We start from the raw sequence: 27,782 nt of genomic DNA on the forward strand, positions 1-27,782 counted from the left end.
CATGCCGGACCTCTCGGTGCCAGGGTGGGAGCTGAGGTACCGCGGGGGCGGAGCCTCACGGCTGCGGGGGCGGAGCCTGCCGCTCTCCGCGCGCCGGTTCCGGTCTCGCGGCGGGCGCGGGTGTTTTCGGGCCTCAGCGACCGGCGGTGCCTGGGAGCATCATGGCCGCGGCCGCGTGGATGCCGGCGGTAAGCGGCGGGGAGCAGAGACAAGCACATTACCCCTGTGCCCTGGGGGCGGGCGTCCGACCAGGCCGCGCCTGTGACCTTGGCCGCGGCTCGGTGACGCCTGAGGCGGTGCTGCCGCGGGGGGGACCGCCTGCAAGGTCGCGGTGGCGCCGGGCCCGGGCAGCGCCGCCGAGGGCGGCAGGGTTGGCGGGCCGCTTTTCCCTCATCCCCAGGACCGAGCCCCGCCACGGGTGGGTGCAGGGCGGGCCGTTATTTCAACGGCAGCTGCTGCCCAGGGGAAGGGCCCCGGAGGGGCCCGGGAGGTCGTACCGTAGAGGTCATGGCACTGCAGGCCGCGAGGGGCCCGGGCCCGGCGGCAACGGGCGGTCGCTGTGTGCCTGCAGCCGGGGTTGTCCTGCCCTGCGTTCCCACAGCGAAGGCAGCAGGACGCGTCCCTGTCCCTGAAGGAGGTGCCGTGCCTGTCACTACGGAGGCTGCTGTGGCAGTGCCTGGTACTGTCTTCCGCAGGCTTCTGGCCTGTCCTCGGGGATCTGCTGAGTCCAGCTGTTCGGAGATGCAGCCCTATTGCGGCGCTGCTTTTTGCCTTTAGTAAATGGCATTGCTTTAGCGCCTGTAAGTACTGTAAAATTATAGCCTGTGGAGGCCAAGTCATTGCAGAAGCCGCACTTCATGTATCTGCTGAAATGCGGGAGAACTGGCAAGAGGGTTTAATGGCAGAACACAACAAGTCTTTCTGGCCTGATCTCTTCTAGCATTCCAGATGTTGAACTGAAGTGTGATGTACCAGGCCCAGAATTTCTGGCAGGCTCGACTGTTCCTTTCCAGGGCTATTCTGGAATGTGAATCCTGACTGTGCATGCAGGAACTGTACCATGAGGGCACTTACAGTTGTGTATTCAGTGTTTTCATTTAATCGCTTCAGCTGCTGCCTCAGATTCATGGCTTGCTGTGATGAACCTTGCTTCCCTGTTGCAATGACCTTCTACATGTCATGTCAGGTCGCAAGTAAAAATAAATTCTAGCTTAAATTACTTCTCCCACAGCATTCATTACAACATCCCTGAGAACTGCATTGTTTCTGATTGTTTCTGTGGGTGACAACGTGGTTTGTCCCCTTTGCCATACAGCTATGTTTAAGCATACGTGTCAGTAATGATAAGAGACTGGAGAGGAGTACAAACTGTCCAACATTCCAGTCTAGCCTGATAGCTGCAGACAGGAATGTGGCAAAGTCTTCCAAGTGTTGGCACTGGAAGTTTTCTGACTCCTAAGTCCCAGAAACATGAAAGCCCTGGAGAGGAGGGTAAGGTTGGGAGGCTGCGTTTTCTCTGCAGTTCAGTATTGGTACTGGTACAACTAGGGATTTTGTGTGTGGTGCTCAGCCAGGGAAAAGCTCAAGCTGAGATACCATCCCAGTTGTGAAGCTTAACACCAGTTACTCAGATGTCAGGAGTAATTGTTTGACTAGGCCATGTCGACTTGTTGCTATGATGGATTTTGTCTTTGATGTGCATGTCAGTTCTGCTTTTTAAATACTGTTGGGCAAACAGAAGGCAACAGCACAAAACCTGCTGATGGGAAAGGTGGAAGAACAAAACCCACCGCAGTCTGAATGGAAGAAGTGACACTAATGCAAAGCAGTTTTTAAAACATTACTTAGAATGTATAAAGATACTGTCCACCCTATTGCTAGTGAATGTGTTTGATTTTTCACTTGGCTTTCCATGAATCTTAATCCTTAGCATATCCTCTGTTTAGTCAGAGTTACTGCAACCTTACTTCAAATGTGTAGTATTCAAGGACTCGCTGTTGTGCCATAACCTTGCCTCACCCCAGGCATGGTGTATCCTGGGTTTACCCTGTGCTAAGAATAATCCCAGGATGTGCCAGTGTACAGAAGGTTAGAGAGTAACATGGCAAAGTGTTCCTTACTCGTGTTTCATCTGGATCTTTATACTAACTTGAGAGAGGGGGTTTGAAGCAATATGATTTTAAAACGCAGATTTGCTGCAATACTGTTAACTTTGAAAAATCCCATTTGTGTAATAAAATAGCACCTTCTTGTTTTATATCCTTGCAGGTTTCTCGATTGCTAGGTGCTTTCAAAAACCAAAAACAGGTGACCAGAAGTTTTAGTAGTGCTGTGAGTATAATAGTACCATTTTTCCTTTCTTTTTAAGAAGTTTCTCAAGAAAGTGGTTCAGAAATTTACTTCTATAATATCAATGTTGTTATTTTTACATTCTCAAGAAATAAGGCCTAAATAAGTGAGCTTACATGCTCTTAATGCCATGCTGGATTCATATTGGCTTACTGTCTTTGGCAATCGCATATTAAAAACTAAGTGATAATACAAAAGGCTCCAGCAAAAGACAGAAGTGGTATGAAAACTTTTCACACAATCTGGACATGAGCCATCTTCTGAAACTCATCTGGCATTGGGCAAAGGAGACAGATTGTTGAGAAGCTTCTCATTTTCTTTACTTTGCATACTTCCCTTCAGGCACTACGTTTACTGTTGCTTTTAGAATACCTCACGCTTAAAGTTGTGCCTCCTCAAGGTTCTCTTTGAAGTATTTTAGATGCTAGTGGCATATTTCCTCGTAGATGTTTTACCTTCTTCACGTGTATGTGTTTGAAGTGCCCATGGGCCTTTTTTTTCCAGTGAAGGCTGCCCTCAAAATGGCTCAGGCAGGGGCAGGGCTCAGCACCACAGCATGCACCCTTAAACAGGACTTAAAGAGGAACTGTGGCTTTTAATTATAAGCTTTGTAGAACAGCATGTAGAAGACCTAGAAATGAGACTGAAGGGTTGCTCATATCTTATACAGTTTAAAAAGGTTGTTGAAGGTGGGGCACCCTGGTTCTGTTTTTACCACAGTCCTGTGTCAGGTGAAACATTCTCTGGCTCAGGTGGAGCCCTAACACAGCACAAAACTAGTTGTGAGGCATTCCATCAGCTATGTGCTTGCTCAACAGCAGGGTTCTTGTATCTGAAGCTCTGCTTCTTTTGTTACGTACAGTGAATTTCTTTGGCTCACATTTGTTAAAATGTCAGTGTATATTGAGATTCTGAGTATTGTGTGGAGCAGGATGGAAGCGTATCTTGTGAATTGATTTTAGTTCTGATGCTGTATCTGAGCTGCCTTTTCTGGTAGGTAATAATGAGCCCTGACAAAACTGTTGGGAGCATGGAGGATTAGAGTAGTCATCATCATCTATTTATGTTTTTTGATCAGAGCACTTTCTTCCCCAGTTTTTCAATGAGCCTGAGCTGTGCAATTTGGTTCAGGTATTTGATGATGATAAAAGAAACAAGACTGAGAACATTATAGGAGGAAAATAACTAGGTATTGTTAAAAATGGATCTGAGATTTTTAGGAAGTCACTTGAGAAGTTTGGATATGCATGAGATTATTTTTTTTTAAGCTTTTCATAATTGTCATCATTTCTAGCATGTGTCACTATTATGCAGCATGTTGCTAATACTGGAGACATACGGGTAACAGAGCCATAACTAAGTAATAGGATCTCCTCCAGATTTCAAGAAGGCAGCATTCTGAGATGATTTCTTTCAAGGAATACTGAGAAGGAACCTGCCCTTCAGGTTAAACCTCTGTGTTTTGAAATAGCAGTAGATAGTAGGCAGATTTTTAAACAGTTTCTCAACATATCTGCATGCTGCCTTTGAAAGCAAGCCAGTCATCCCTCCTTCTGTCCAGTGCCGCTATTCTTCATAGCACTCATTTGGTAACTGAAACTTCCTTTTCTAGTTCCTTGTTTCTTACAACACATGAAAATGTTTTCTTCATGGAAAACAAGCATTCATTTGTTGTGCTACTGATATTTCTGTACCTAGGTACAAACAGTAACTTTAATCCCAGGAGATGGCATAGGACCTGAAATTTCTACTGCTGTCATGAAGATCTTTGATGCTGCCAAAGTAAGTAATATTAGTCTTGCTGTAAGCATTACAAATTTAACAACAACAAGTATTAACTAGTTAATATTAACTAGATTTGTCTTTAACTTCCAAACAGTCAAGTCATGTTTAAGCTATTAAAACTTGACAATAGAAAGTCTGAAGCTTCAGCTAGTAAAAGATAGGACTGGGATATCAAGGCAGGGCTTGATACTGTTAGCTGGCAGAGAAGTAGACAGCAAATGCTGTATTCAACTTTGGAAATATGAACTCAATATTCATGGAAAATCATCTTGTTGATGAAGTGATCCTGAGCAACTGGGAGAAGTTGTTCTCTTGTTCATTGTGACTTCCAGTGCAGATGAAAGCATGTGTGAAAGGACTGGCATGTTCTTACAAATCAAACTGCTGCACTGCTGAACACACTCACTTCAGTGATACGAAAGTAGAGTATGTCCAAGAACTCTGTTACTGCCTGTCTGAGGAACCTCACCAGAATTTGCCCAGTTTCCTTAAAAGGAAATAGAGCTGTTTCAGGAAAGATGCCTGTTAAATGGTTCTGCATTAGTAACAGCACCAAGAGATACTCCTTTCTGTAACAGCTATCCAGCTTGGACTGAGAAAAAGTCAATTTCTCTTTATCTAGGAAGACCTTGTAATAGTTTTGGTTGTTTCTGGGGAGTCAAGCAGGAGAGGTAGAGGAGTGAAAAGCTAAGTTTGTGCATGAATGCATGCTTACAATACTTTATCAGATTTGTTTGTTTTAAAGGGGATTCTCTAGTGTGTTACACTTACATTGGTTCAGTTTGCAAAGCCCTTGTATCTTGTGCTTTATGGTCCTTCCTGATGAGCCTGTCTCCACTTACAAGTGGGTGAATGGAACATTTGCAGGTTTTCAGTTAGAAAACAGATATATATCTGTTATGAACTGTCTTCCAGGCAGTATGGATGACAAGTTCTCAATGAACTCAATTTTCAAATGTTTTGTCTCTTGTATACAAGGAACTCAACAGCTCTAAGAACTGGAAAGGTGTAGCATGTATATTACAGTTCTGAGGATTGCTGAGTACATGGCACCTAGGGAAGCATCATGGTATTCAAGTTACGATGATGTGTTGCCCATACTATTTCATTTTCACTTAATTACATTTTAAACCAAAACGTTTCTTTTTTTACTTCAGAAATCTCATGATTACTCTCATTTACCAGAGAAAAATTTAGGAAGGCCTGGACAAATTCCTTATGCACCTTTTTGTGAAATGAAAGTTAAAGCTTGAAGCAAAAGTGATGATATTTAAGTTAACGTAGAGTGAATGTGTTTAGACTCCTATTCAGTGGGAAGAAAGGAATGTTACAGCTATCCAAGGACCAGGAGGGAAGTGGATGATTCCTCCAGATGCCAAAGAATCCATGGATAAAAACAAAATGGGATTAAAAGGTACATTAAAGGGGGTTAATACAAATATACTAAATACTGTTGGTTTTATTGTGACTGATTTAAAGCTGAAGACCTTCATTTGCATAATAAAATGGCTTATTATAGGGGACAGCCTGTCAGGTAATTACAGTCTTCTGTAATTTTAAAACCATCCTTCTTTGTGAAGCCATAACTTTCATAGATCTTCTAGGAAATACATTAAAGGCAAGTACTGCTACAAGCCAGCCTTTGGACTCTGTGCAGGATGCTTTTCTGATGATAGTATTCAATAACTATATTCCTAATGGTGTTTTGTTTTTGTTGTTTTCAGTCAAAAGCTTTTGTAAAAACTCCTGTTCCATGCAAGGGTTGGCCTTTAAACAGCTGATTAATATCACTGTAGTAGTACTCAATAGCACAGGGAATTGCTGTGGCATTTCAGCAGAAGGGTTCAATAGGAACTTGGAGATCCTTTGTTAAGAGTACCACTCTAGGTTACTAGAGTTTGAGCTCTGAAATTCATGGAGGGATTTACCTTCTCATTCATTCTTAGGTTTGTTTTTTACTTTTTCCCTTTAGGGCCTTTAAAGACCCCAATTGCTGCAGGACACCCATCCATGAACCTGCTCCTGCGTAGAACCTTTGACCTTTATGCAAACGTCCGTCCCTGTGTCTCAATCGAAGGGTACAAAACCCCATACACAGATGTGAACATTGTCACAATTCGAGAGAACACAGAAGGCGAATACAGTGGAATTGAGCACGTGGTACGTTGCTGGAAGTGGTGTGTTTTCTGCGTTTCGTGAAGGATAACTTTGCCCATCTCAGTGGCCTAATAGTAGGAGGTTCAGTGGTGTTCAAGTTTGCTACCCATCAAAACCATCAGTGCAATTACTGTCTTTCAGATTGTTGATGGTGTTGTGCAAAGTATCAAGCTGATCACAGAAGAAGCCAGCAAGCGTATTGCAGAATTTGCTTTTGAATATGCCAGAAACAACCAGAGAAGCCACGTTACTGCTGTGCACAAGGCAAACATTATGTATGTTGACACTTCTTCTTGAGAAGAATAACAAATAGTAATATGCATTTAATTATAAGTAACTTAAGTGCCCCTCAAATGTATAACTTGTGTTGGTGTTACTGGGAGTAAGTAATGAGGCAATCCTAACCCAGTATTGATAAGACTCTAATATCCTAATGTTATTATTAGAAAGCCTGTAGTAATTCTGTGACTTTCCTTGCAAAGATCTTATTTTAAAAAGAGTCTTAAGCTAGGAAAATGAATTTAAAAACTGAGGATGGAAAAGGCACTTTGTACTGAACTGAGTTCTAAGAGGCGATATTACATGACACCACCTTTACAAACTCAGGAAACCTTTAGTAAATGAACAGGATTCCTCCTGAGAATCAATGTATGCCTGTTAAATAACTGATACAAAAGTATTTTAGGAGGCAGTTTGAAAGGCGGAACTGCTCTGACTGCAATATATTTAAAAGATCATTTAACATAAGGGATAATTAGTAACAAAGTTTCTGCTAATTCTGCTAATATTTTAATCTAAATTTGTATACATATTTAATCCTCTGTTGCATGCAGTTTTCTTTACCTTCAGTATTGTTTTTTAGAACAACTGCACTATTCTCTTGCTTATTTAATTGCAGGAGAATGTCTGATGGGCTTTTCTTGAGAAAATGCCGGGAAGCAGCAGAAAACTGTAAAGACATTAAATTTAATGAAATGTACCTGGATACTGTGTGTCTGAATGTAAGTATTGATGTGTCTTAATTGTGACTAGTTTTAATTTTAAATTCTTAACCTTAATGAAAATATACTTCTTTCTAGATGGTTCAAGATCCATCACAGTTTGATGTGCTTGTTATGCCAAACTTGTACGGCGACATCCTCAGGTATGGAGATTGTAATTTCAAGTACCTCAGTGTGTCCAGTGCTGTTGCTTTCCAGACAGTTACTCAGGTTATGTGCTAGCCAGATGGGTGATGATTTTATGCATTCAGAGTTTAAAACTTTATACCTCAAACTTTAAATGGGTAGAAAGGATGCTATTTCTTCAATTATTACTATATTGTTGGGAGGAGCTGCATGATGAGAATGTCCTTAGATAAAATCAAATTTCTGCTTATGGAGGCTATTAATATATTTGCATGGGCCAGAAGAGAAATTTCTCCAAATATGTGAAGAATTTAATGACTTAAACTGTAATGAAGAATGCTTAGTTAGATTTTGGGGGGAGACTTTCTAATCTTAAGCACTAAAATAGATTGTATGAGGTGACTGTCGGACCATGATGTTTACAGCAAGCTAACCATATAGCTAAATGATCGTGAATAGTCACTGAAGAATGAACCATGGTGCCTCTTAATACCTTGCCAACTCTTGTTTTATGTGTTGTATTTTTCCTTATTTTCAAATTAAATTGCATATTTGAGTAACGTTAACACTAGAGATACTTAATCTCTTGAAGGCAAAATACATCTGAACACTGTTTCCATTCTGTTAAATGCTTAGGTAGAGTGTAAATTCAATTAAATGCTGCATGTAAAATTAAGTATCTTAATCTGAACTTTTAACGTAGCATTACTTCCCCTTGCACCTCCAAGGAGAGATTTAGAAAACAGCATGAATTAGAATTTACACCTTAGAACCCATCCCCTGCATTTGTAGAGATAACAAAAGTAAAGGTAGCTTATGTACAAGAAGGAATGCCTGCTGAGCTTCTCTTGAAATGGCGCTCTATGATAAGGCTGTTTGTAACCTCTAAGAAAAATCAGACTCCCAGCTAATGCTTCTTGCATTAAAAACTGTTAGAGGAGTGGACAGGGCTGTTACAGCAGCTGTTAACCAAAGGAGATCAAAACAGATGAGTCCCACCAGTACTATTTCAACTCGCTTTATCTAATTCAGTGTCACTGATCTTAAAGGTTTGAAGTTTAAAATTTTAAAGTTCTCATAGAAATTCTGGAAACAATTCCGTAGTTTTAAGCATTTTCAATAAACACTGCTTTTTTGAAGTGCGAACATCATGCCAGACAGGTTTCTCAGACTGAGTAGGTACAGCAGGGAATCTCTTACCTTGAACCTTACCTTGAACTGTAACAAATTTAGACTGTATCCATTTTTTTGCCTCCAGACTATACAACTAAAGCTAATTGGGTTATTTTAGCTTAAACTTGAAGTATTATTCTGCAAGGTCATCCAAACTTTTCTGCTAGTGAGTCCTTGCTCAGCTAAGTTGTAGGCAATAAAACAGTATGCTAAAATACCAGAGTTTGAAGAGCCTTGTTTATCTGTATGCTCAGCTTTGAGGGTACAGGATGATGACTGTAGGCACAGTTGGTTTGTTCTTCCCCATGTTAATTCTGTAGGAAACCAAATGCAAAGTGCTTGTGTAAATTGCTTGTGTCTGATGATCTCATTATGTCAGACTTGTGGGCTGTTTAAGAAAGAGAGGGGGAAAGCTAGTCTGGTGTCACTGGAGCACATTCCCTAAGCCAAATGCAATAAGCTTTAAAACTACTAGTAATTCATCTACCTAATATCAGCTATGTTCTAGTTATTTGGAGTTACATCTTAATTTTCCTTTATTGAACTGTCCCCTGCTATTAGTTCTACAAATTTACAAATTAGCCACTTGTACTCCATTGGAAAACAACATCTATTCTTCCCAATGCTATTCTCAGACTGTGTGGGTGTATCAAATAAGTTCTTGTTGCAATAAACTGAGAAACAAGAACATCTGAATACCTTGCAAAGAAGCAACTGTATATGGAAAAACTTGTGGGTTTGTTGTTTTTTATATCTCCAGTGACTTGTGCGCTGGACTGATTGGGGGTCTTGGAGTAACACCAAGTGGCAATATTGGTGCTAATGGAGTTGCCATTTTTGAATCGGTAAGCTGTCTTCTGCAAGGTACAGTATTAACAACTGATTTGTCTCAACTGGAGAATCTAAAACTTTTCCATGACATACAGTGTGGCTATCATTGGATTGAGTTCTATGTAAAACTGTTCTTTACTGTGAAGATGCTGAACCTTTACTCAGAGACAGAAGGTACATTATGCATTACACACACAGTATGAATTAAGCATAGTTTTTTGCATGTCCTCTTACAGACACTTTGTTTTTCCTTTGTTTTGTAAGATAAATATCCTCTGTGAAATAGAACTTCATGGGCACAATTGAGAAATACTAGGTGACTTAGTTACCCCTTTCTGATGCCTTTGAATTGAATTGTTCTGGTCTTTCCCATCTCCTTTCCACTAACTGTATCACTGTGAAGTAAGTCCTATTTTAACTCACTTGTATGAGGATTATGTTTCAGGTTGCTTGCATACACTTGAATTGCCTAGACCATTTTAATCAGCATTACTGACATCGTAACAGATAGGTTCACTTTTATTTCTAGGTTCACGGAACAGCACCGGACATTGCAGGAAAAGACATGGCAAATCCAACTGCCCTTTTGCTGAGTGCTGTGATGATGTTGCGTCACATGGGACTACACAAGCATGCTGCAAAAATTGAGACAGCTTGCTTTGAAACAATTAAAGACGGAAAGGTAATCTAAGGGTGTGCAAATAAATGCACTGAACTGAAATCATATTCTATCATAGCAAAAATTATCTTCAAACATTACCACTCGAACAGTGTGGTAATGGAACATCACCTGCTATGCTGACCTGATGCATGAGCAGTGCCACCATCCTTCTCTGATAGTAATTTTATTACCTTTGGTGGCATTAAAGCTGCCCAACTCAGTAATAAGGATAGGCTGTGGCATTCCTTGTGTCTCAGTAATGCTCATATTTCCACACCTTTGTTAACTCTCAAAGCTAGAACTGGATGTCTCTTTTTCATGAAGGTGATTAGAGGTTTAAGTAACTAATGATATTTCAGTAGTGAAGTTTATAATGTATACAAAAGACATATATTTAAGTCTGGGTCCTGAAGTGAAGGATGCTCCTTTGCCTTTCACAGGCTTAGTCCTCCACTTCTTTTATAGCATTTCAGTCCTGACTAATATTTCTGCTCCTCTTTTCAGTTCCATTGTTTTCTTTTTTGCCTTCTAACTGCTTTCACTCCTTTTTGGGCTACAAATAGGTTTTATCCAGTATCTACTTTTTCCCCTTAAGATTGAATGCAATTTCCCTTTGGCAGCAAGTGTCTCCAGATTAGAGACTCAAATGGCATATTCAGGGACACACATGCTCTGAAACCTGACTTGAATTTGTCCTCTTAAAATTGTTGGTTCACTCATCTACTTTTACATCCACCTTTTCAAACATAGCTGGAAAGATTCTGAAGATTGCAGTTAAAGAGGATTAGCAGTTAGGCTGGTTCAGTTATCTTAGGCAGGAGCTTAAGAAGCTGCTTTGTAATGAAAAGTGACAAGGATGCTTAAACAAAAAGCTGTCATAATTTCATAAGTGGTCTGTTTGTAGCTATCTTACTGTGTGTAGGAGGCAGTTAAAAAATATCTAAACTTACAAGTGAATAAAGTGCTCCTGTAAAGTTCCCATTTACTTCTCTGGAAATGAAATATCCTCCATCTGCAGGTCAGTAACTCTATGGAAGATAACATAGTGCAAGTTTTGTGACATGGCTACTTGTTTACTAGTTACTTACACCTTTATGGTTATATGTTCACAATGGAGAGAATCTTTTTGAATTGGCAAAAAAGCATAATGCAGTTAAAATGACCAAATCCTAAAATAATTCCCTCTCCTGCTTTCTGTTTCTCCCTTTCCCTTCCCCCCAGCCATTTAATTAAGATCACTCTGTGTGTCATGTAAGGGGAAAACTCGTGATTTTAAATCACCTTCTGGAGTGCTTTAATCTAGCGAGGTTGGACTAGCAATGCTGCCCACTTCTTTCTTTACTATCTTTATGCTGCCGGATAGGAGCTGCACTTGATGAAAAGCTTTCTTTAACTCTGCATTTTCCATCTCTTACTTGAACTAAGCAAACTGAAAGAAGTGTTAGCACTCAGCATTAAGAGCTATGTGTGCTTTTTCTGGGTAGATTTCCTTAAAAACAAACAACAAACACACATTAAATTAAACAACAACGGAACAACCCAAAACCCATACAAATCCCCCAAAACCAGTTAGTTACCTTTGTGCTGAGCCTTCATATATAATTTTTACTTTCAAAAGACAAAGTTCCTATTGAAAACTTAATAAAATCAATCATTAATAATGATTAATAAAATACTTGATGATTAATAACACTGTTATTTGGACAAGGGACTTTGGAGAGCTTTGGCCAAACATATTTTCTTCCTGTAGTTAAGATAAAATCATATGGAAACCTGATAACATGTGATGTTGGCACTCAAGTTTTCTTTACCTCCTTCAGTCCTTACAGTCCTTATTGATGAAATGTATATTGATATGGGATGCAGAAAACATCAAACTGGATGTATTCCTCCTCACTCCTATTTAGTTTTCAGACACAACATAGAAGAACATCATCTAGAACTGTTCAGGCAAGACCAGCCCCATAAAACAGTTTAGTAATAGTTTTTCTTTCTTTCTTTCTTCCTTTCTTTCAGGTCTTGACAAAAGACTTGGGAGGTAATGCCAAGTGTTCGGAATTCACAGAGGAGATCTGCCGCAGAGTAAAGGACAAAGACTAAATTTTTCTCATACTACCTGTAATAACTCCAAAAGGACACAGCACACAAAGTACATTATATATGATATCCATACGCGTATAGTTTGCTTGTCTCTTGAGAGCAAACTTTTTAGTTAGGGCCTCTCCATTAATAAAGTCAGTCCAAATGGCTATGAATGATGCTTGTGCCTGCTTTCAGTGGACTTGAAGTGTTTTTTCATATTTATTTTTTTCTATCTAGTGAACATTTTTATGTCAGTGAATTCTTTCATTGCCACTGGAGCTGTTCTACCATTTTCCATTTCACCTGGAGGTTTTTACTTTCCACAAAGAAAAGAAAATGCAAATAAACCAGTAATAGAATTAATGAAATATAAAAGCACCTTAATGGTTAAAATCTACTTTATTGATCTTGCTGGAATTTATGAGATAGGTTTTCAGCCTAACAGGAGCACATGAAGACCTGCATAGACAGAAACGGGTATGAAGTTAACTAAAAATGGCAATTTCATGTTAAAACCAATGAAGAAACCACTTTAGTTACTCTGGTAATTCATGAAGTATAGCCTTGCCCTGCAAGGGCATGAATAAAGGAATACAGAACCCTAGAGATTTAATCTATTTGTGTATTTTTAAAAGCCCATAACCATTTACCAGCCAGGGGTGAGAATTAATGAACTAAAATTATTGCTTAAATCCATATACCAAAATAATTCTTACAAGTTTTCCTCTCTGAAGGACACTTTCAACAGAGTTCTAATGAGAGTAAATTACTCAAAATTAGTTCTGCCAGTTATTGTGAGGGGAAAGTATTAACTTTGCAAATTTATACTATGGATTTCATGACTTCATGCTGGAGCGCTTTTTGTGTTGTACTTTCATGCATTCTGTTCAGTGTGTCTTACTGTATTGACTAGTAATTTTATTCTAGAAACCCTGAATGTAAAAGACAAGTCCTAAATGGGTTAAGACAGAGTGAAGGTTTGGCTCTGGTGCCTGCGTTCCAGAAATATATTTCATCCTATTCATGAGGATCTTGGACTATTTCCTTCAGGCTTACTGAGCTTAACGCACACAAAAGCAACTCTCTTTCCCTCCCTTCTTCTGCATGTACAGATCACCGTATGAGTCATTTGGATCTGTATGTCTCAAGGTATGCTTCCATTGGTACACCCTACAGGAAAATGTGTGTTTCAAAACTCATGACTACAGCACAGGATTATCCCTACTGCCAGTACCAGACTTCTTAAAGCTTAATTCTATTAATAGATATCACTCAATTATTTTCTTTTAAGACTGTTTAGACTGGTTGTTTCAGAAGTCAAATCAAGTTTAAGTAACAGCTTCTAGTGTTGCTGTATAAAAGTAAGCATCCCAGCTCTTTTTGTACATTCTAACACCACCTCGGAGGCGGGACAATGAGCTTTAGTCCTTGTGCACTCTGCTTCTGGTGAATAGGGCAACATTTCTTTCTGTGGTTTACAAGCTGCTGCTTCCTTGTTTCCTTCAGATTAGTATTGTTAAAGAACTTGGGAATTACCATTGCGCAGAAATGGGGAAAAATAAACTTTTCAAAGTCCTACTGCTTGTTTTGTTTTTCTAATCCCAGGCTGCTGTCTTGTGTTACGTGTTGATGTGCAAGACTGGTAATGGAACTTTCCTGGAAACAAGATCCAATTCTGCCTGATTTCTCTGATCAAGAACAGTGGCTGTGGCCTGGCTGCTTGTGTTACCTATTACAGCTCTGCCAAAGATCACTTACTAACAGCAAACCCTTTAGACAACCTTCTGGCACATGTGTCCCTCACCTAGTATGATTTAGATTTTATACAGGGAAGAAGAAATGCAGCTCCCACTTGGCAGCGTTAGTACAATGTGTGTATTGAAGCATGCAGACGCACACTGACAAACATTGCTCCAAAACCCTTCTGCTTTAAAAAAAAAAGTGTTATAAACAATTTGACCAAAGTTTCTGTTCTCAATAGCACTTTAATGTGAGACCTCCCATATTTGCTGCTTTGCCTTACAATCTCACGGAGCTATTGCCCCAGCTTTGGTTTTGCTTTGATTATTTGTTTCTGGGTGAGATAGTAATGCTCATTTCAACGTGGATTTAAGAAATTACTAGCTGGTGTTCTCACAGAAGTCTGAACTGTAACTGCTGTTAAAGTGGAAGAGGATTGTCTGCAGGTTCTGAAATGTGTTACTGAGCAAACAAAAACTTCTTTGGGAGGCAAAAAACCCCAGCCCTTTTGATTTTAATTTCTTTTAAATAACTACCTTACTGTTGGAGTGGTGGAACTCCAGCATTCTGCAGGAGTGCCAACTACTGCTCTACCCAAATGTAAGCAATGGGCAACTTTCGTGTTTCAGTATAGAGGAATTGCAGAAACATAGAACAGTTTGGGTTAGAAGGGAACATTCAAAGTTCATCTAGTCTAATCCCCCTGCAATGAGAATCTCCAACTAGATCAGATTACCCAGAACCACATCCAGCCTGGCCTTGAATGTCTCCAGGGATGGTGCAGCCACCACATCTCTGGATTATAGCCACTTTATGCAACCCAAGAGGACATTCTTAATCTTAGTCATTTAGGTAAAAGAACAGTATTAGGAAATGGAGGCACTGCATAGATGCTTCTGTAAAGAGGGCAAATGATCAGCTGAGTATCAGGAACAACTGAACTGACACAGCAGCTTTCTAGACTACAAAACCAAACCAAGTGTAAACCTTTGTTAATGCTTTTGATTAGGAAATTCTTTAGCTCACAGATCTTTCTTAATGCTTGGATGAAAAGACTGCTCATTCTTCATAGAAGGAGTCCACTTCAGTTCTGTATTTCTCTAGCACGGCAAGCCGTTTCAGCTTCATCGTTGGACCTTAGGAGAGGGAGGGAGTCACAACAGCAGAAATAGGAACAAAAAATTCCTATTCAGTCTGAGCTTTGGATCCTATGATTTTCTACTGAAAAGCCTGTTTGGAAGAACATCTGCCACTCTGTAAGTGCAGATAGCTGCTGAAAGTGAGAAGCAAGCATGGTATGTAGGGCATGAGGACTTCAAAAGGAGCTGCAGGTAGATGATGACTGACTCCTGCTACTTTTTTCATTAAAAATCATTAATTGTTTTTTGAATGCTTTTAAACAATTCCCAGTTTATTCAAAGAGCCTGGTAATGTGCTTGCAGCTCTGCTGTCAGGCTTTCACTGCCTTTCACTTTAAACCAATACATTTTCAGTATTATCAGGGAAAGTTACTAATACTATAGTGCACAAGGGATTAACCAGAATTGATTACTTAACTGTCCACAGCAATCTGAAATATAATTATTGAGCTGTACGTGTAAGTAAGCGCAGAAGGATACACATGTGCACAGCAAAACTTACAGTTTTGTATTCTTTAACACTTACTGCTAATGGCTTCTTCCTTTCCCTCTAGTGGCCGAGCCCAGAGTTGGGAACACAAAACTGCATTTGAATACTCTCAGATCAGCAGCCTCTTTACTATGTGTAGACCTCAACAGAAATCAGTAAATCTTACCTAGTTCTCCCCCAGAAATGGAAAAATCTCTTGGCAGGACTATCCATTTTTGGATACAATGAACCCTGTTAGTGGCATTCATGTTGACTTTGTTGATTCCCTCCTGAATGGCTTGGTAGATTGCCTGGTCTCTTGTGGTTACAATCTCTGACACTTTAGTGGCTTTACTACCAGTCTTCTGGCAGAAGTCTCTAGCTTGCTCAGTGAGAATGTCAGTGGGCTCAGATGTATCTGGGTCCAGCACAGTCTAAAATATCAAATGAAGTGAATCATCACATGCTCACTCTTACAAGGCATTAAAAGTTTCTCTGATCAGGTCCTTCCTGACTAATAAGAATCAAGCAGCTCATCATCAACAGCCAAACATCCTGGAAAAGCATTAAAACCCAGAAATACCTGCAGATGACAATGCTTTTTTTCCCCACTACCAGATGATACAATTATTTTTTGCTTATACGCAGATGAAATGAACAGACTTCAAAGGTGTCAATGAATAAGGCAATAAAGTCCATCTCTAGATCTTGAATTTCTACCACATTTTCTAAATTACTCCAGTGTTACAGGGGAACGTTTAACTCATTGTTAACTTGAATTACTGTGGTGTAATGTAAGCAGATTGAGATAGAAGCATTCTTTGAAATTAAGACTTCTTAAATTAGTATTTCTATTGTACCTGTAAATAGGGAGAATCAGTCATAGAGGTAAACAACCAGAGAAAAACTAAAGGGTCATTCACTATGTATGCACACAGAACAAAAAGTGCAAGTGATTTCGCAGGGGAAGTATGTACTACAGGAAAGCTATGAAATATTTTATCCTACATTCATTCCTGTGTTATTTGAAAAGAACAAATCATAGGGAAGTGTTTTGGGTGGAAAGTTTGTTTCTGTTGGAGAGTTTCTGTTAGGAACTGGGTTTGCCCCTAACAGAAACAGTTGTTGGCTTTGCTTGTCTGTAAAAATCAAAGGTATTGTTGTGCTCTTTGCAGATTTCTCACTCTTCCAATGTTTCTTAATTGAAATTTTCAATGTAGTTAAAAACTATGGTCTTACTATACACATAGGAGGAAACGGCAATAACACATAGATGTTTGACAGATCATATAACCATATGAAATTTAGATCCACCAGGATTTGGTCTGTAGTTATTATGCACTTTTCCCCCCACAAACGTCCTCATACCCAATTTTGTGTCTTTTCACAAACAGATCAAAATTATTTCGTTAGGTACTCCCTGAAAGCAATATTAAAACTGGTTTACCTTTAGAGTCAGCAACATTGACAAAAACTTCTTTTTATCTCCAATCACCATAGCATTGCTAACAATTGGGAGTTCTTTCTTAACAGCATCTTCAATTGGAATTGGGGGCACATTTTCACCTCCAGCTGTAATTATCAAATCTAGACAAAAAAGAAAGGCTGTTAGTTGAATTCAAATAAATTCTGACGATCAGGTTCATGTCCCTCTGACACAAAGAGATTTTTTTAACACTACGATTTCATGGTGTTAAAGTTCATTATCATAAGGTCATTATCTGAAAAAGAAAATGCTAATATTTTTCCTATATGTACTCAAGTTCTCACTTAAGTATAAGATACTTGCTCCAGATCACTTTTACGTCTAGTACCAGGTTAGTTATTCTCCAGGAGCTGTTACATAACCTGCAATTTTGGTGTGAACAATCACCTCTTCCCAATTAGTGTAGGATTCACACTCTATTTTACTGTTGCCACCTCACCATAAAGCAAGTCCATCGTTAATGATTAAAACTAATTCTTAAAGCCACCAAGAGAGGTCAGACAAAAGTAAGTTATGACTACAGGAAGGCTCCATAAAAGCAACAGAGAAAGGAGAGAGGAGTGTGAGAAATCAGAGGAGGAAGTCTGCAGTGCAAGCAGTGATCCCTGCCCCGAAGGAACAGAATGACACACTGGAATCTTAATGTTTATAAGGTTTGTATACAACGGTAGTCATACCTTATTCTACTAAGAAAGGAATGTGCATTTTTATTTGAATGCATTCTGTCTGAAGTACAGTACATACATTCCTTGGAATTGCCATACATTTTAGTATTATCTAGGTAAATTCCAGCTCTTGGCTTTAATTACACTGGTGACTTCTCATTGTCCTCATATAACAGTTTGTAGCATTTCAGAGTATGCTCCAACAAATAAAGCAGACAACTGGTACAGCAGTCCTGTGTGTAATTATGGTACCTGTTTCCCTATCAGTGATAACTGAAAGAATTTAGATGCAGTCAAGAGAATGTAGCACCCTTTCACCATTCACAAATTTGGGCCCTACCATCTCTACTGCTCCATGAGAACTATGACAAGAAATAACTTCCTGTCTATACTCAACCTTCTGGTATGAAATAGGTATTGATCTCCTAATTATAAAAGTTATTTTTCTCCCTATCCAACACACTGCACACACTTGAGGAAGCACAAACAGTGTTTATAGAACGAGACTGTCAAGCCACAGATACCTGCCAAAACCAGTTGTGTATTCAAACTTGTGTAGGCCTGTTTTTTCCTTTCATTCCACCCTCCTTTTGCCTAAATCCTATCCTTACTTTAGATCTTCACCCGATCACTGGCAGTTGGGTTTTCACTGTCTGACATGTCAGTTTTATCGCAGGGGATCCAGACAACTGTAACAGTGGCAGCAACTTTTTCCACCCCTCTACAAATACTCCCCCCATATGGCCTTCTCTAGCTACATCATTGTGCTTCAGACTAATTGTTAGTAACTCGGCAACCAAGGAAGACGTAAGTGCAACACAAATGCTATGAAGTTATCACTTGGAGTATTGTGTGCAGTTCTGGTGTTCTCAACATAAAAAGGACATGGATCTGTTGGAACAAGTCCAGAGGAGGGCCATGAGGATGATCAGGGGACTGGAGCACCTCCCATATGAAGATCGGCTGAGAAAGTTGGGGCTGTTTAGCCTGGAGAAGAGAAGGCTGCATGGAGACCTCGTAGCAGCCTTCCAGTATCTGAAGGGGGCCTGTGGGGATGCTGGGGATGGACTCTTCATTAGGGACTGTAGTGATAGGACAAGGGGTAATGGGTTAAAACTTAAACAGGGGAAGTTTAGATTGGATATAAGGAGGAAATTCTTCCCTGTGAGTGTGGTGAGGCACTGGAATGGGTTGCCCAAGGAGGTTGTGAATGCTCCATCACTGGCAGTGTTCAAGTCCAGGTTGGAGAAGGCCTTGGGTGATATGGTTTAGTGTGAGGTGTCCCTGCCCATGGCAGGGGGGTTGTAACTTGATCTTAAGGTCCTTTCCAACCCTAACTATTCTATGATTCTGTGATTCTATGAGACTTGGAATTGGTAACTGCTACGCTAAAGGAAAATGAATCAGACAAGAAAGCAAGCTAAAATCAAGATAGCTGCATTTGGTGCAGGCTATTAATAGGACCTACTTAAGTTCTGATTCTTAAGAGGACACTGCCATCCTATTGACAAATTCACTCATCCATGTTACCTCCCCAGTGATTCACCATATATTCCAAGATGATAATTACTCAGTTTTTAAATCTTCAGTTACATCCTGACTGTGACCAATCCCACCTTCTGAATCTAAATTGTGAAAACAAGCTTCCAAGTAAGCAAGTGATCAGGCTAACTCTTGTGAGGCTTAAAGCTATGTACTGTAATAATACCTACGTTTCCTGCTTTAACTTTCCCAATGCTAGTCTCTCCAAACACATTGCCTAAGGCATCAGAGGAACCTAACTCTGACCTACAGCAACAACTTCTGTGTAACAGAGGGCTCTCTCTCATTAGTGTCTAAACATTCTAATGTGCAATTAAGGCAATTTAGCAAGATTCAAAGGGAGAATGGACATCTTAATGGATTATTAGAATCAAAGATGACACATTAAACCTGCATTAGTATTTTAGATTACTAATTGTAACTAATACTGAATAAAGGTCTGGAAGAGAAAAAGACTCATTGTAGGAGCTGAATCATCTCCACATCTTACAGACTAAAGGAAAACCTTTCCTGAACAGGGCACACTGTGGTTTTGTTATAAGAGAGTTTACTTTGCTTTCCTATCAGGTCAGTATCACTGGCATTGGAGGAAAGACAATTAGACAGGCCAAATCTGACTGAATAGTTACCATTAACATGGAGCAAGGTTTTTACTTATTTACCTTTAATTCTTCCAGTGACATAGAGAAAGCCATCCTTGTCCAGTTTTCCTAAATCTCCAGAATGCAGCCACCCATCCTCATCAAAGGCTTCTTTTGTTTTGTCTTCCATATTTAAATAACCCATGAAAACAGTCCTTCCCCAGAAACAGATTTCTCCATTGCCTTCAGCATCTTTGTCCACCAATTTCACTCTGCAGCCAGGTGCTGGTTTCCCACAGCTATCAGAGAAAATCATAGATATGAGAAATAATACTGATAAGACTTCTAACACACCACATCTCCAAACCCATCAAGGTAACTGCAAGTAACACCCTGCTGTAACTGTTAGAAAACTACGGAGTATTAATTCACTGGAGTACATGAGTTAAGGTATCTAAGCACTTTCTGGCTATCTTGCTCTGTGCTCCCTGGTTTGCTTTTTTCATCCCTCTGCATCTTCAGGGATAAAAACACTTCTGTATTTGAGGTCTTGCATTTGAAAGTTAACCTACCCTGGGCCAGGGCTAAGTTATACGTCAGATTTATTAACTGTGTTGTGTGTATAATGCTGTAGATCCCTTTCAGTGCTCTTGGCGTGGCATGCTATGGAGGCAATCTGCTCAGCTTCTGACCTGGAAGTTATTTTGCCTCCCACAATAGAATAGCAATGCATTAAGAGAAAATAAAATCAGCAATGAGATCTGTGCTGGACTTAGTAAAAACTCTTCTGAAAGATATAATGATATACCAGAGTTTAAAATTAAAAAAGAAAAAATAGAAGTAAAGTTACCTGTGCTGCCTGTGATTGGTTGGCCCAGATAGGCAATGTGGCCCTGTGGTCTCACTCATCCCATAGGCCTCATACAGGGTGATGTTCAAACCCAAGAAGAAATAGAGTGTTTCTGTATTGAGAGGAGCAGCACCAGAAAAGTGTTTCTGACAGGAAGAAAACCCCAGTGCATTGCGTACTTTTGAAAGCACAAAGTAGTCTGCTAACCTCATCCAGAACTGCTTCAAATCACTGCTGAGGTAAAAACACAAGAGAAAGAGACAATAAGTCAGAGCAACCTTGGAGACTGCCAAAATGAAACTGGACACAAATTTTGTTTAGAGATTTATTTGCTGTTTGGTTTTGGGTGTTGGCAGAAGTTACATCAGTAAATCAGGTTACATCTTGGTCTTTTTCTCATTTACTGTCTTTCCTTGCTAGTGAACTCCAGCTCTTGAGATGTCTGAATACTGCAAATACATCAAGAACGTATAAAGCCACATTGTATAAAACAAACTCTTGTACTTCAGATTCTTTATCGGTTAAATGTGTCTCTGAGAACCTCTGCCACTACAACATGAGTTGTGCAGGACCTATCCGAGAAGCTGAATGATCAGACAAGCAAAGCAGCACCATTGCACAAGCTTTTGGGATACATTTTCTGTAAGCGATTTCACACTTCATTGTGTCATGCAAGTTGGGGGGACGTGTTAGTAGGAGTACGCTTTAAGCAGTCACCTGTGTTTAAGATCAGCCCATTGGGACTGATAACTTGCATTGTATTTGCTGTTTTGCAAGGCCAAATGTTACACATTTACACTTAAAGAGTTTCACCAATGCTTCATGGTTTATTACAAGCAGATAGCTACTTTCAAGTTGATGGGAAATCTCAGTCACTATAATACATACCTGCTTGAGCAGCTTACGTTTCTCTCTAAGCTAAGTGACATAGCCCATGACAGCATTTTCTTCTTCATAAATCCTGACTGAGCAGAAGCATCCTTTAATTTCTCCATGATTTTCTCCCATACTCTGGGAACTCCCATGTGAGATGTTGGCTGCACTTCTTTTAGTGTGTTGACCAAGCTGCCCTATTAAAATCATTAAATCATTTCAAAGCATTGCAAAAGGTCCACAGCAGTGATAAAGAGGTTTGGTGATACAGTCTATATCTTGCAACACTAACACACAGAACATCACTAAACATGTAGGATACAAAGAAGGACTGATGAGCCTACTTCAGTCAGACATATGCTCTAACATTTGCCAGCTGACATGTCAGGGAGGTATATATACAAGAAGGAAAACACACAGGTGGTTTAGATCCTTCTGCCTCCCTTTCCTCCAGAAATTGCTTATACTTCGTTTGCTTTAGATGCAAAATTTTCTGCCTTAAAAGAATCTGATGGATCTGGATTATCTATTTTAACTGGTGTCTACAGCACTGGATCACAGGTCTAATGGATTTTATTTTTTCATAATTGTTACAATAATGGGTTCTCAATCTTCATCCTCTTCTGAGAACATATTCTCTCCTTGGCATATTTTCTAAGAAGAAGCAGCTGAATTAGGTACAATGCAAGAAAGATACCTTCAGAGCATCTGGCTCAGCAAAGTAAACTTGCTCTCCCCATTTGATTCCAGTCCACAGGTCATATATCTGCGCAGCTATGTGGCTGAGTGGGAGATAACTGACAATAGACTCCTGTTGGACCTCTGCAGGTTGCATTTCTCCTGCTCTGCTGCAGTGTGCTGATGTCCAAGTTATCTGTTTAAATCAATTATAAAACACATTAAATATTGTGGGTTTGGGTGTTTTTTTTTCCCTTTAACACAAACTAAGGAGCCTCATGCTATGCTAATGTAACTATGAAAAATCTGTGCTCACAGAAATTGGTGAAGACACTGCAATCTTTGACAGCACAACAGACTGTCAATTCCCTGGGGGATGCTCAGTCAAAAGCAAGATGAATTAGCAGCGACAAAGTCTTGCATATAACATAAATAAATGCAGCCTTTCTGTTCCCTGACTGGGCTATTAATGCTACAGCTCCCTATGCCCTAACAACATGCTGAGCAGGGCAGCCATGGGGTGGATGGGCAAATTGCAACTCTCCTACTATGTATAGATGCATATATATACACATGTATCAACCTGACACTTTTCACTGGTGCTGTATATATTTACCTAAAAAAAGAACAAATAACACAGATTGATCAGGGAGCTCAAAGGACAGTTTAGTATCAGCAACAAGCTTATTACCTTGCATTGATCAGTACCTGGCTAAGCACTAATGAGGAAGATAGGCGCTATATTCCACTCCTCTGGAAGCTTCTAGGGTGCTCACCACAGTGGTCCACAAGTCACACACACACCCCTACCCTGATCAGTGGCATTGCATATGTGAATGTTTTTGAAGATGTGCTGTGTGACTTCATAGTGAAACTGAACAATGTTCCCCTCCTCCGTAATTCTCACTTTATCTCAGAAGATGCAGTTCAAGGATGCCAGATATGCAGATCTTCATTATCAGAATATAGAAGACCCATAAATACATGTGATGATATAAGGGGATTGGGAAAAGACAAACATGCAAAGAAGGAAAACTGAAAAAACCCAAACCAAACCAAGAAACCGCTTTCTCACAGGAGTCTGTAATCTAAAATGGGTAAGGCAGGACACACAGTGAGATTATGCAAGATGGGAAGAGATAACAGGTACTGCATGTATTTGTTCCTGCCAGCTCCTTTTCCTTGCAATAAATTAGATGGTACAAAATGTACATTTGGTCTAAGGAAATACAGATTCTCAAGAGAGGTTTTTAAGCAGCAACATGTTGTCAGGCCAGGACACTCCAAGTTTAGATGGCACTATGGGTATGTGTCTATGGGAGATATACACACTAGACAGAACTGGGGTGTCTTCGAGATGCAGCTATATTGATTTGCTTATCCTCCAAGCTTGTGGCACACAGCACACTCACAGCAGATATATGTGGGTACACATATGACTGCATTTAGCATTGGTTTTGCACATGGACACTGGCAAGCATCTTTTGACTAAAGAAGGCAGCAGCACCGCTACAGGCAAGGCATGTTTTCCACTGTTCATCAACATAAAAATAGCCTGTCTGTGATCATCAGCCAAGAATAGCTTGGCAGCTAACACGGAAATGACACCAGACTCCTTTGAGATGGAAGAGCATAAGATCTGCAGTGTAAGATCAGTCTTTTTGTCTATAAAGTCCTGTATGTTCTGCTCTGAAGTACTACTTTACTAATTCCCTACATTTTGGTGAATTGCTCCTCATAGTGGACACCTCTGCAATAGTTTCTGCTTTAAGAGGAGAGGCCACAGCTGAGACCAGCCTGTTGACAGATTGTCTGTGTTCAGAAAGGCTCCCTACCATTTTCCACTCCTGCTCAGCCACCTTAAAAAGATTATGTATGTATATAACCCCCAGACAACTACACTTCAGATCTTTGCTAGTGGCCTTCCACGGAAAGTCCTTTCCAAAAGCAAAGCTGTTTTGATAGTGACTGGCTGATGTATACAATTTTTCAAGATGACCCGTGACATCACCTGAGAGACTTTATGGCAACCTGTCAATTGTATTTACGAATACATGCTTTGGATCTTACAAGAAAACCAGTGAATAAAAACTCTATTCAGAACAAACTGTTCTGTTTTGTGAAGTGCTAGTTTTGAATGGAGTTTCATCTTTCACCTTGCTTATATTTCACCAGAACGTATAAGCACTCACAACTTCACAACTGCATTTCAAATACTGTTTCATAGTACACTACCCATGTTGCAAAAGCAAAAGGATTTCAAGGCTCTAGTATGTACCAGTCATTTCATAACACAAGAATAAATATCCTCATACTCTATGACTTTTAAGCTGAAGGAAGAGTCTAAAGCACATACATTGTCATGACTCAGCATAGCTCCTTTTGGCTTCCCAGTTGTTCCGGATGTGTATATTAGCACACAGCACTGATTTGGCTCTTGAGAATTAATGATATCATCCAAAGTAGTATCAGACACATCATCTCCCAACGCCAGAAACTCTTCCATCTAGAACACGTAACAGAAAATACAAGATATCAAATGGCTTCTTACAAGTAGGAAAGATTCAGTACCTTACCAGTCTCAAAAACGGCAGACAACTTCGGTGCCTTGCTCTGCACATTTCCAAGGCAAGTTTCCCCAGGTCTTGCCTATGTAAGAAAGATGGTAAGACTAGCTTAGAACTTGATGTGTGAATTGCAAACAGATTATCTAAAACTGCGCTGCCATGAGTCTTTTCAGTGTCTAAGGGAATGGTAATACTACTTTTCTCCTCCAAGATGGGTACTATGGACAAGTCACAGAGACTAACATTCTGTTACTATCTCACACTGTCAGAATAATTCTGAGTATTCAAAGGAATCTGGATGTACTGGTTTTAAGTAAGAGTACACTTGTGATGCTCTATCTGTAATTCCTTGTCCTTTATATCAATACTAATATAAACAATTGGATGAGAGCTTCTTCGCAAAAGTCTCATTGTATGTGAGAATTTTGTCCAAATTATCTGCTGCTCTATAGCAAACAGAGCATATGGTGCTGGACACAACTTCCATTCAAATTCAGCTCAGTCTAGAACGAACTAAAGCTTTTATGATGCTGGATTTTTATGCCACACAGATCAGCCTGGAAGGGTGGTGAACCTGATCCTCTTTATTATATTGGCTGTTCCCACACACTCCTATTACACACACTTGATATGCTGCTAAGGGTTCTATTGATTTCAATGCTAATTGAAAACTAGGGTATACTAAAATCTTTTAAGATAGTCAACAACCTGTCAGTTTCCCATTGGAACCATACGATTTATACTGTGCTTCACAACTGTGTTATTCAAATGTAGCACCTCCATTCTTTAATGATTTCTTGGAGAGATATCTAGGACCACATAGCAGTAAAGAGAATGATGTGAAGGACAGCAGAAGTGAAAAAGGAAAGCCTGTGCTTGAAGGGGTGCCTGTTGTTTCTTTCAGACCTCTGCCATTAGGGTTACAACAGTTCGCCTCTGTGGCACTGAGACTTCCTTTTCTTGGGTGGCAAGACTGTCTTAAGTATGCTTCATCAGCTTGATGCTTTTTGCCAATAAACCACAACTCTGAAAGGAGAGGCAGTACACAGTTCTGTAGCAGGTAGAGAATTTGTCACATTCTATCCCTTCCCACAGAATGCTGCTGCATAGTTTCACTAGCTCCTGGAAAGTCTGAGCCTCAATGATGTAATTGTTTCTATGTGATTTAATAGTCATTCCAAGCTGATAGGCCTTCCTGACCTGTCTTCTCATTCTAGAATGTGTTAATCACTGTAAATCTGTTGCCTAGGCTTTGTTTACTGAGCAGTACCTGCAACAGGCTGTGTTCCCATTCCACAGACCATGAAAGGTGCAGTCACACACACCACTGACATTGCATTTGCCCGCTGGAAACATGTGCTCATCAGAGATCTATGGCTCTGCCCTCACTGCAGCAACAGCTCATTACGTGTTAGTTGTCATCGTGCAATACAAATTCCTTTCATCAAATGCCATGTGGTTTGCATGGTTTGATTTACATCAAACCTAATAACCAATCATTTCCCAGGAGAGTGAGTTATCTCTGATTCTTTCTTTACACAACAAACTATGGAACTGTCAGACACTCTCACAGCTCCCCTTTCTCCACTGAGAAAGTGTGTCCAACATGACACCTGAACAGATCAAACCTCAGGCATTTAGGTTTCAGCAACTGAATGTTGTTCCAGAACTAACTGCAAGCTTATTGTTTTTACTAAGAAATATAAATAGTAAAATCATCATATTTTTTATTGTACTGAGATGCAAGGGCATACTCTATACCAGCACATACAGCACTGTAACAGCAACAATTTCTTATTAAGTTATATGCTATTCGACATAGCAAAAGATGGTTAAAACAAGTGCAGAAGACTTGTTTCTTGTGTACCTGGTAAACCCTCAGATCATCAAAATTGCAAGTATTTGTAAATATTTCTTTGCTGTCCAGTCTTCCTTAGTACCTCCCCTCCCCCAGCTGAAGTTTTATATCCTAAAACCTGACAATCTGTAGTCCACTTAAAATGCTGACTTTTGTATTCTTATTACTTAAGTATTTTCAGAACATATTGGAATAACATGCTTACAAAAATCTGGTTTGCTTGAAGTGCTCCTGTTTCTTAAATTAAAGGTTGGACTTCAACCACTCAGAAATTCCTGATCCTGCCTTTGTCCTTTTTTTCCTTCTTGTTTTTTACAATGTGATGTGAAGATTCTACATATACTAAGAAAATATGCTCTTCTTTGTGTAGTCCATATTTGTTTCTCTTCACTTGTTGCCTGTCACCTGGAATGCTTTGTGTACGAGCAGTTTCACCTTGGATCCAGTGTAACTAATCACAGTTCAGGTTTCAGTGGCACCAGTGGACAACTTTGATTTTTAACCATTTGAGGGCACACATTCCCACCTGCAGTCTATAGGTATTTCGCTAATCCAGTCAAGTAAAAAGCCAGGAAGGCATAAGAGACAGTTATGCAAGGTACCTCTAATTTTAAATGTCAACTATCAAATGTGAAGTTACAGGTAAATTAGACAGAAAAAGCTGATGAAGCTTTTGAATGTGCTGGAACACATCGATGCATTCTAAATGGCAGACACTCCACAAATTAAATGTAGCAGAATTAATCAAATACCTAATACCCCAAGAATTATAACTCTGTTCTAGCATTCACATACCGTATACAAATTTGGATATCTCTTTGGAATGGAGTCCTTATACAGCACAACAGCTTTCAAGTGTGGCAAGCGATTCCAGATCTGTTGGATTGTTAAGAACAAATTTATTATTTATTACTCATATCTTATGTGGGGGGGTTTCTCACTAAAATACTGTCAAAACTGTAATGGCTTGACAGTCACAAGAAGTCTCTTGTTTTCCTTCACCTCCAAATATTCTCCCCTAAATTCACAACCAGTGAGGGAGAGAAAGAACCACAGAATCATAGAATAGTTAGAGCTGGAAAGGACCTTAAGATCATCAAGTTCCAACCCCCTGCCATGGGCAGGGACACCTCACCATATCACCCAAAGGTTCGTCCAACCTGGTCTTG

General features: G+C 39.9%; 2 protein-coding genes across 6 annotated transcripts in view; one reads left to right on the top strand and one right to left on the bottom strand.

Moving 5' to 3' along the window:
- The first annotated feature begins 36 nt into the window (after positions 1-36).
- Positions 37-12,771, top strand: IDH3A (isocitrate dehydrogenase (NAD(+)) 3 catalytic subunit alpha). Its single transcript, XM_061347617.1, has 11 exons — positions 37-188; positions 2,269-2,331; positions 4,048-4,131; positions 5,434-5,548; positions 6,107-6,294; positions 6,433-6,566; positions 7,190-7,292; positions 7,371-7,435; positions 9,352-9,436; positions 9,952-10,104; positions 12,100-12,771. Exons 1-11 carry the CDS (start codon positions 162-164, stop codon positions 12,181-12,183), a joined length of 1,101 nt encoding a protein of 366 aa, XP_061203601.1. The 5' UTR covers positions 37-161; the 3' UTR covers positions 12,184-12,771.
- Positions 12,772-14,217: 1,446 nt separating this feature from the next.
- The window catches only part of ACSBG1 (acyl-CoA synthetase bubblegum family member 1), a 36,143-nt gene continuing 22,578 nt past the window's right edge, over positions 14,218-27,782 (bottom strand). For 4 of the 5 annotated variants that reach the window (XM_061347611.1, XM_061347613.1, XM_061347614.1 and 1 more), the window contains 9 exons: positions 27,409-27,489; positions 24,545-24,694; positions 22,208-22,384; positions 21,526-21,707; positions 20,638-20,871; positions 19,869-20,086; positions 16,961-17,100; positions 15,701-15,947; positions 14,218-15,041 (listed from right to left, as the gene is read on the bottom strand). In XM_061347611.1, coding sequence (XP_061203595.1) covers positions 14,965-15,041; positions 15,701-15,947; positions 16,961-17,100; positions 19,869-20,086; positions 20,638-20,871; positions 21,526-21,707; positions 22,208-22,384; positions 24,545-24,694; positions 27,409-27,489 — 1,506 coding nt within the window. In that variant the 3' untranslated portion in view covers positions 14,218-14,964. The remainder of the gene's footprint in view (positions 15,042-15,700; positions 15,948-16,960; positions 17,101-19,868; positions 20,087-20,637; positions 20,872-21,525; positions 21,708-22,207; positions 22,385-24,544; positions 24,695-27,408; positions 27,490-27,782) is intronic. The other variant, XM_061347612.1, reaches the window with a different exon arrangement.

The sequence above is a fragment of the Neopsephotus bourkii genome, unplaced genomic scaffold, assembly GCF_033783945.1.
Source record: "Neopsephotus bourkii isolate Nb327-2 ecotype Australia unplaced genomic scaffold, CSIRO-AGI_Nbou_v1 NB_318, whole genome shotgun sequence".
Taxonomy (NCBI): domain Eukaryota; kingdom Metazoa; phylum Chordata; class Aves; order Psittaciformes; family Psittacidae; genus Neopsephotus; species Neopsephotus bourkii.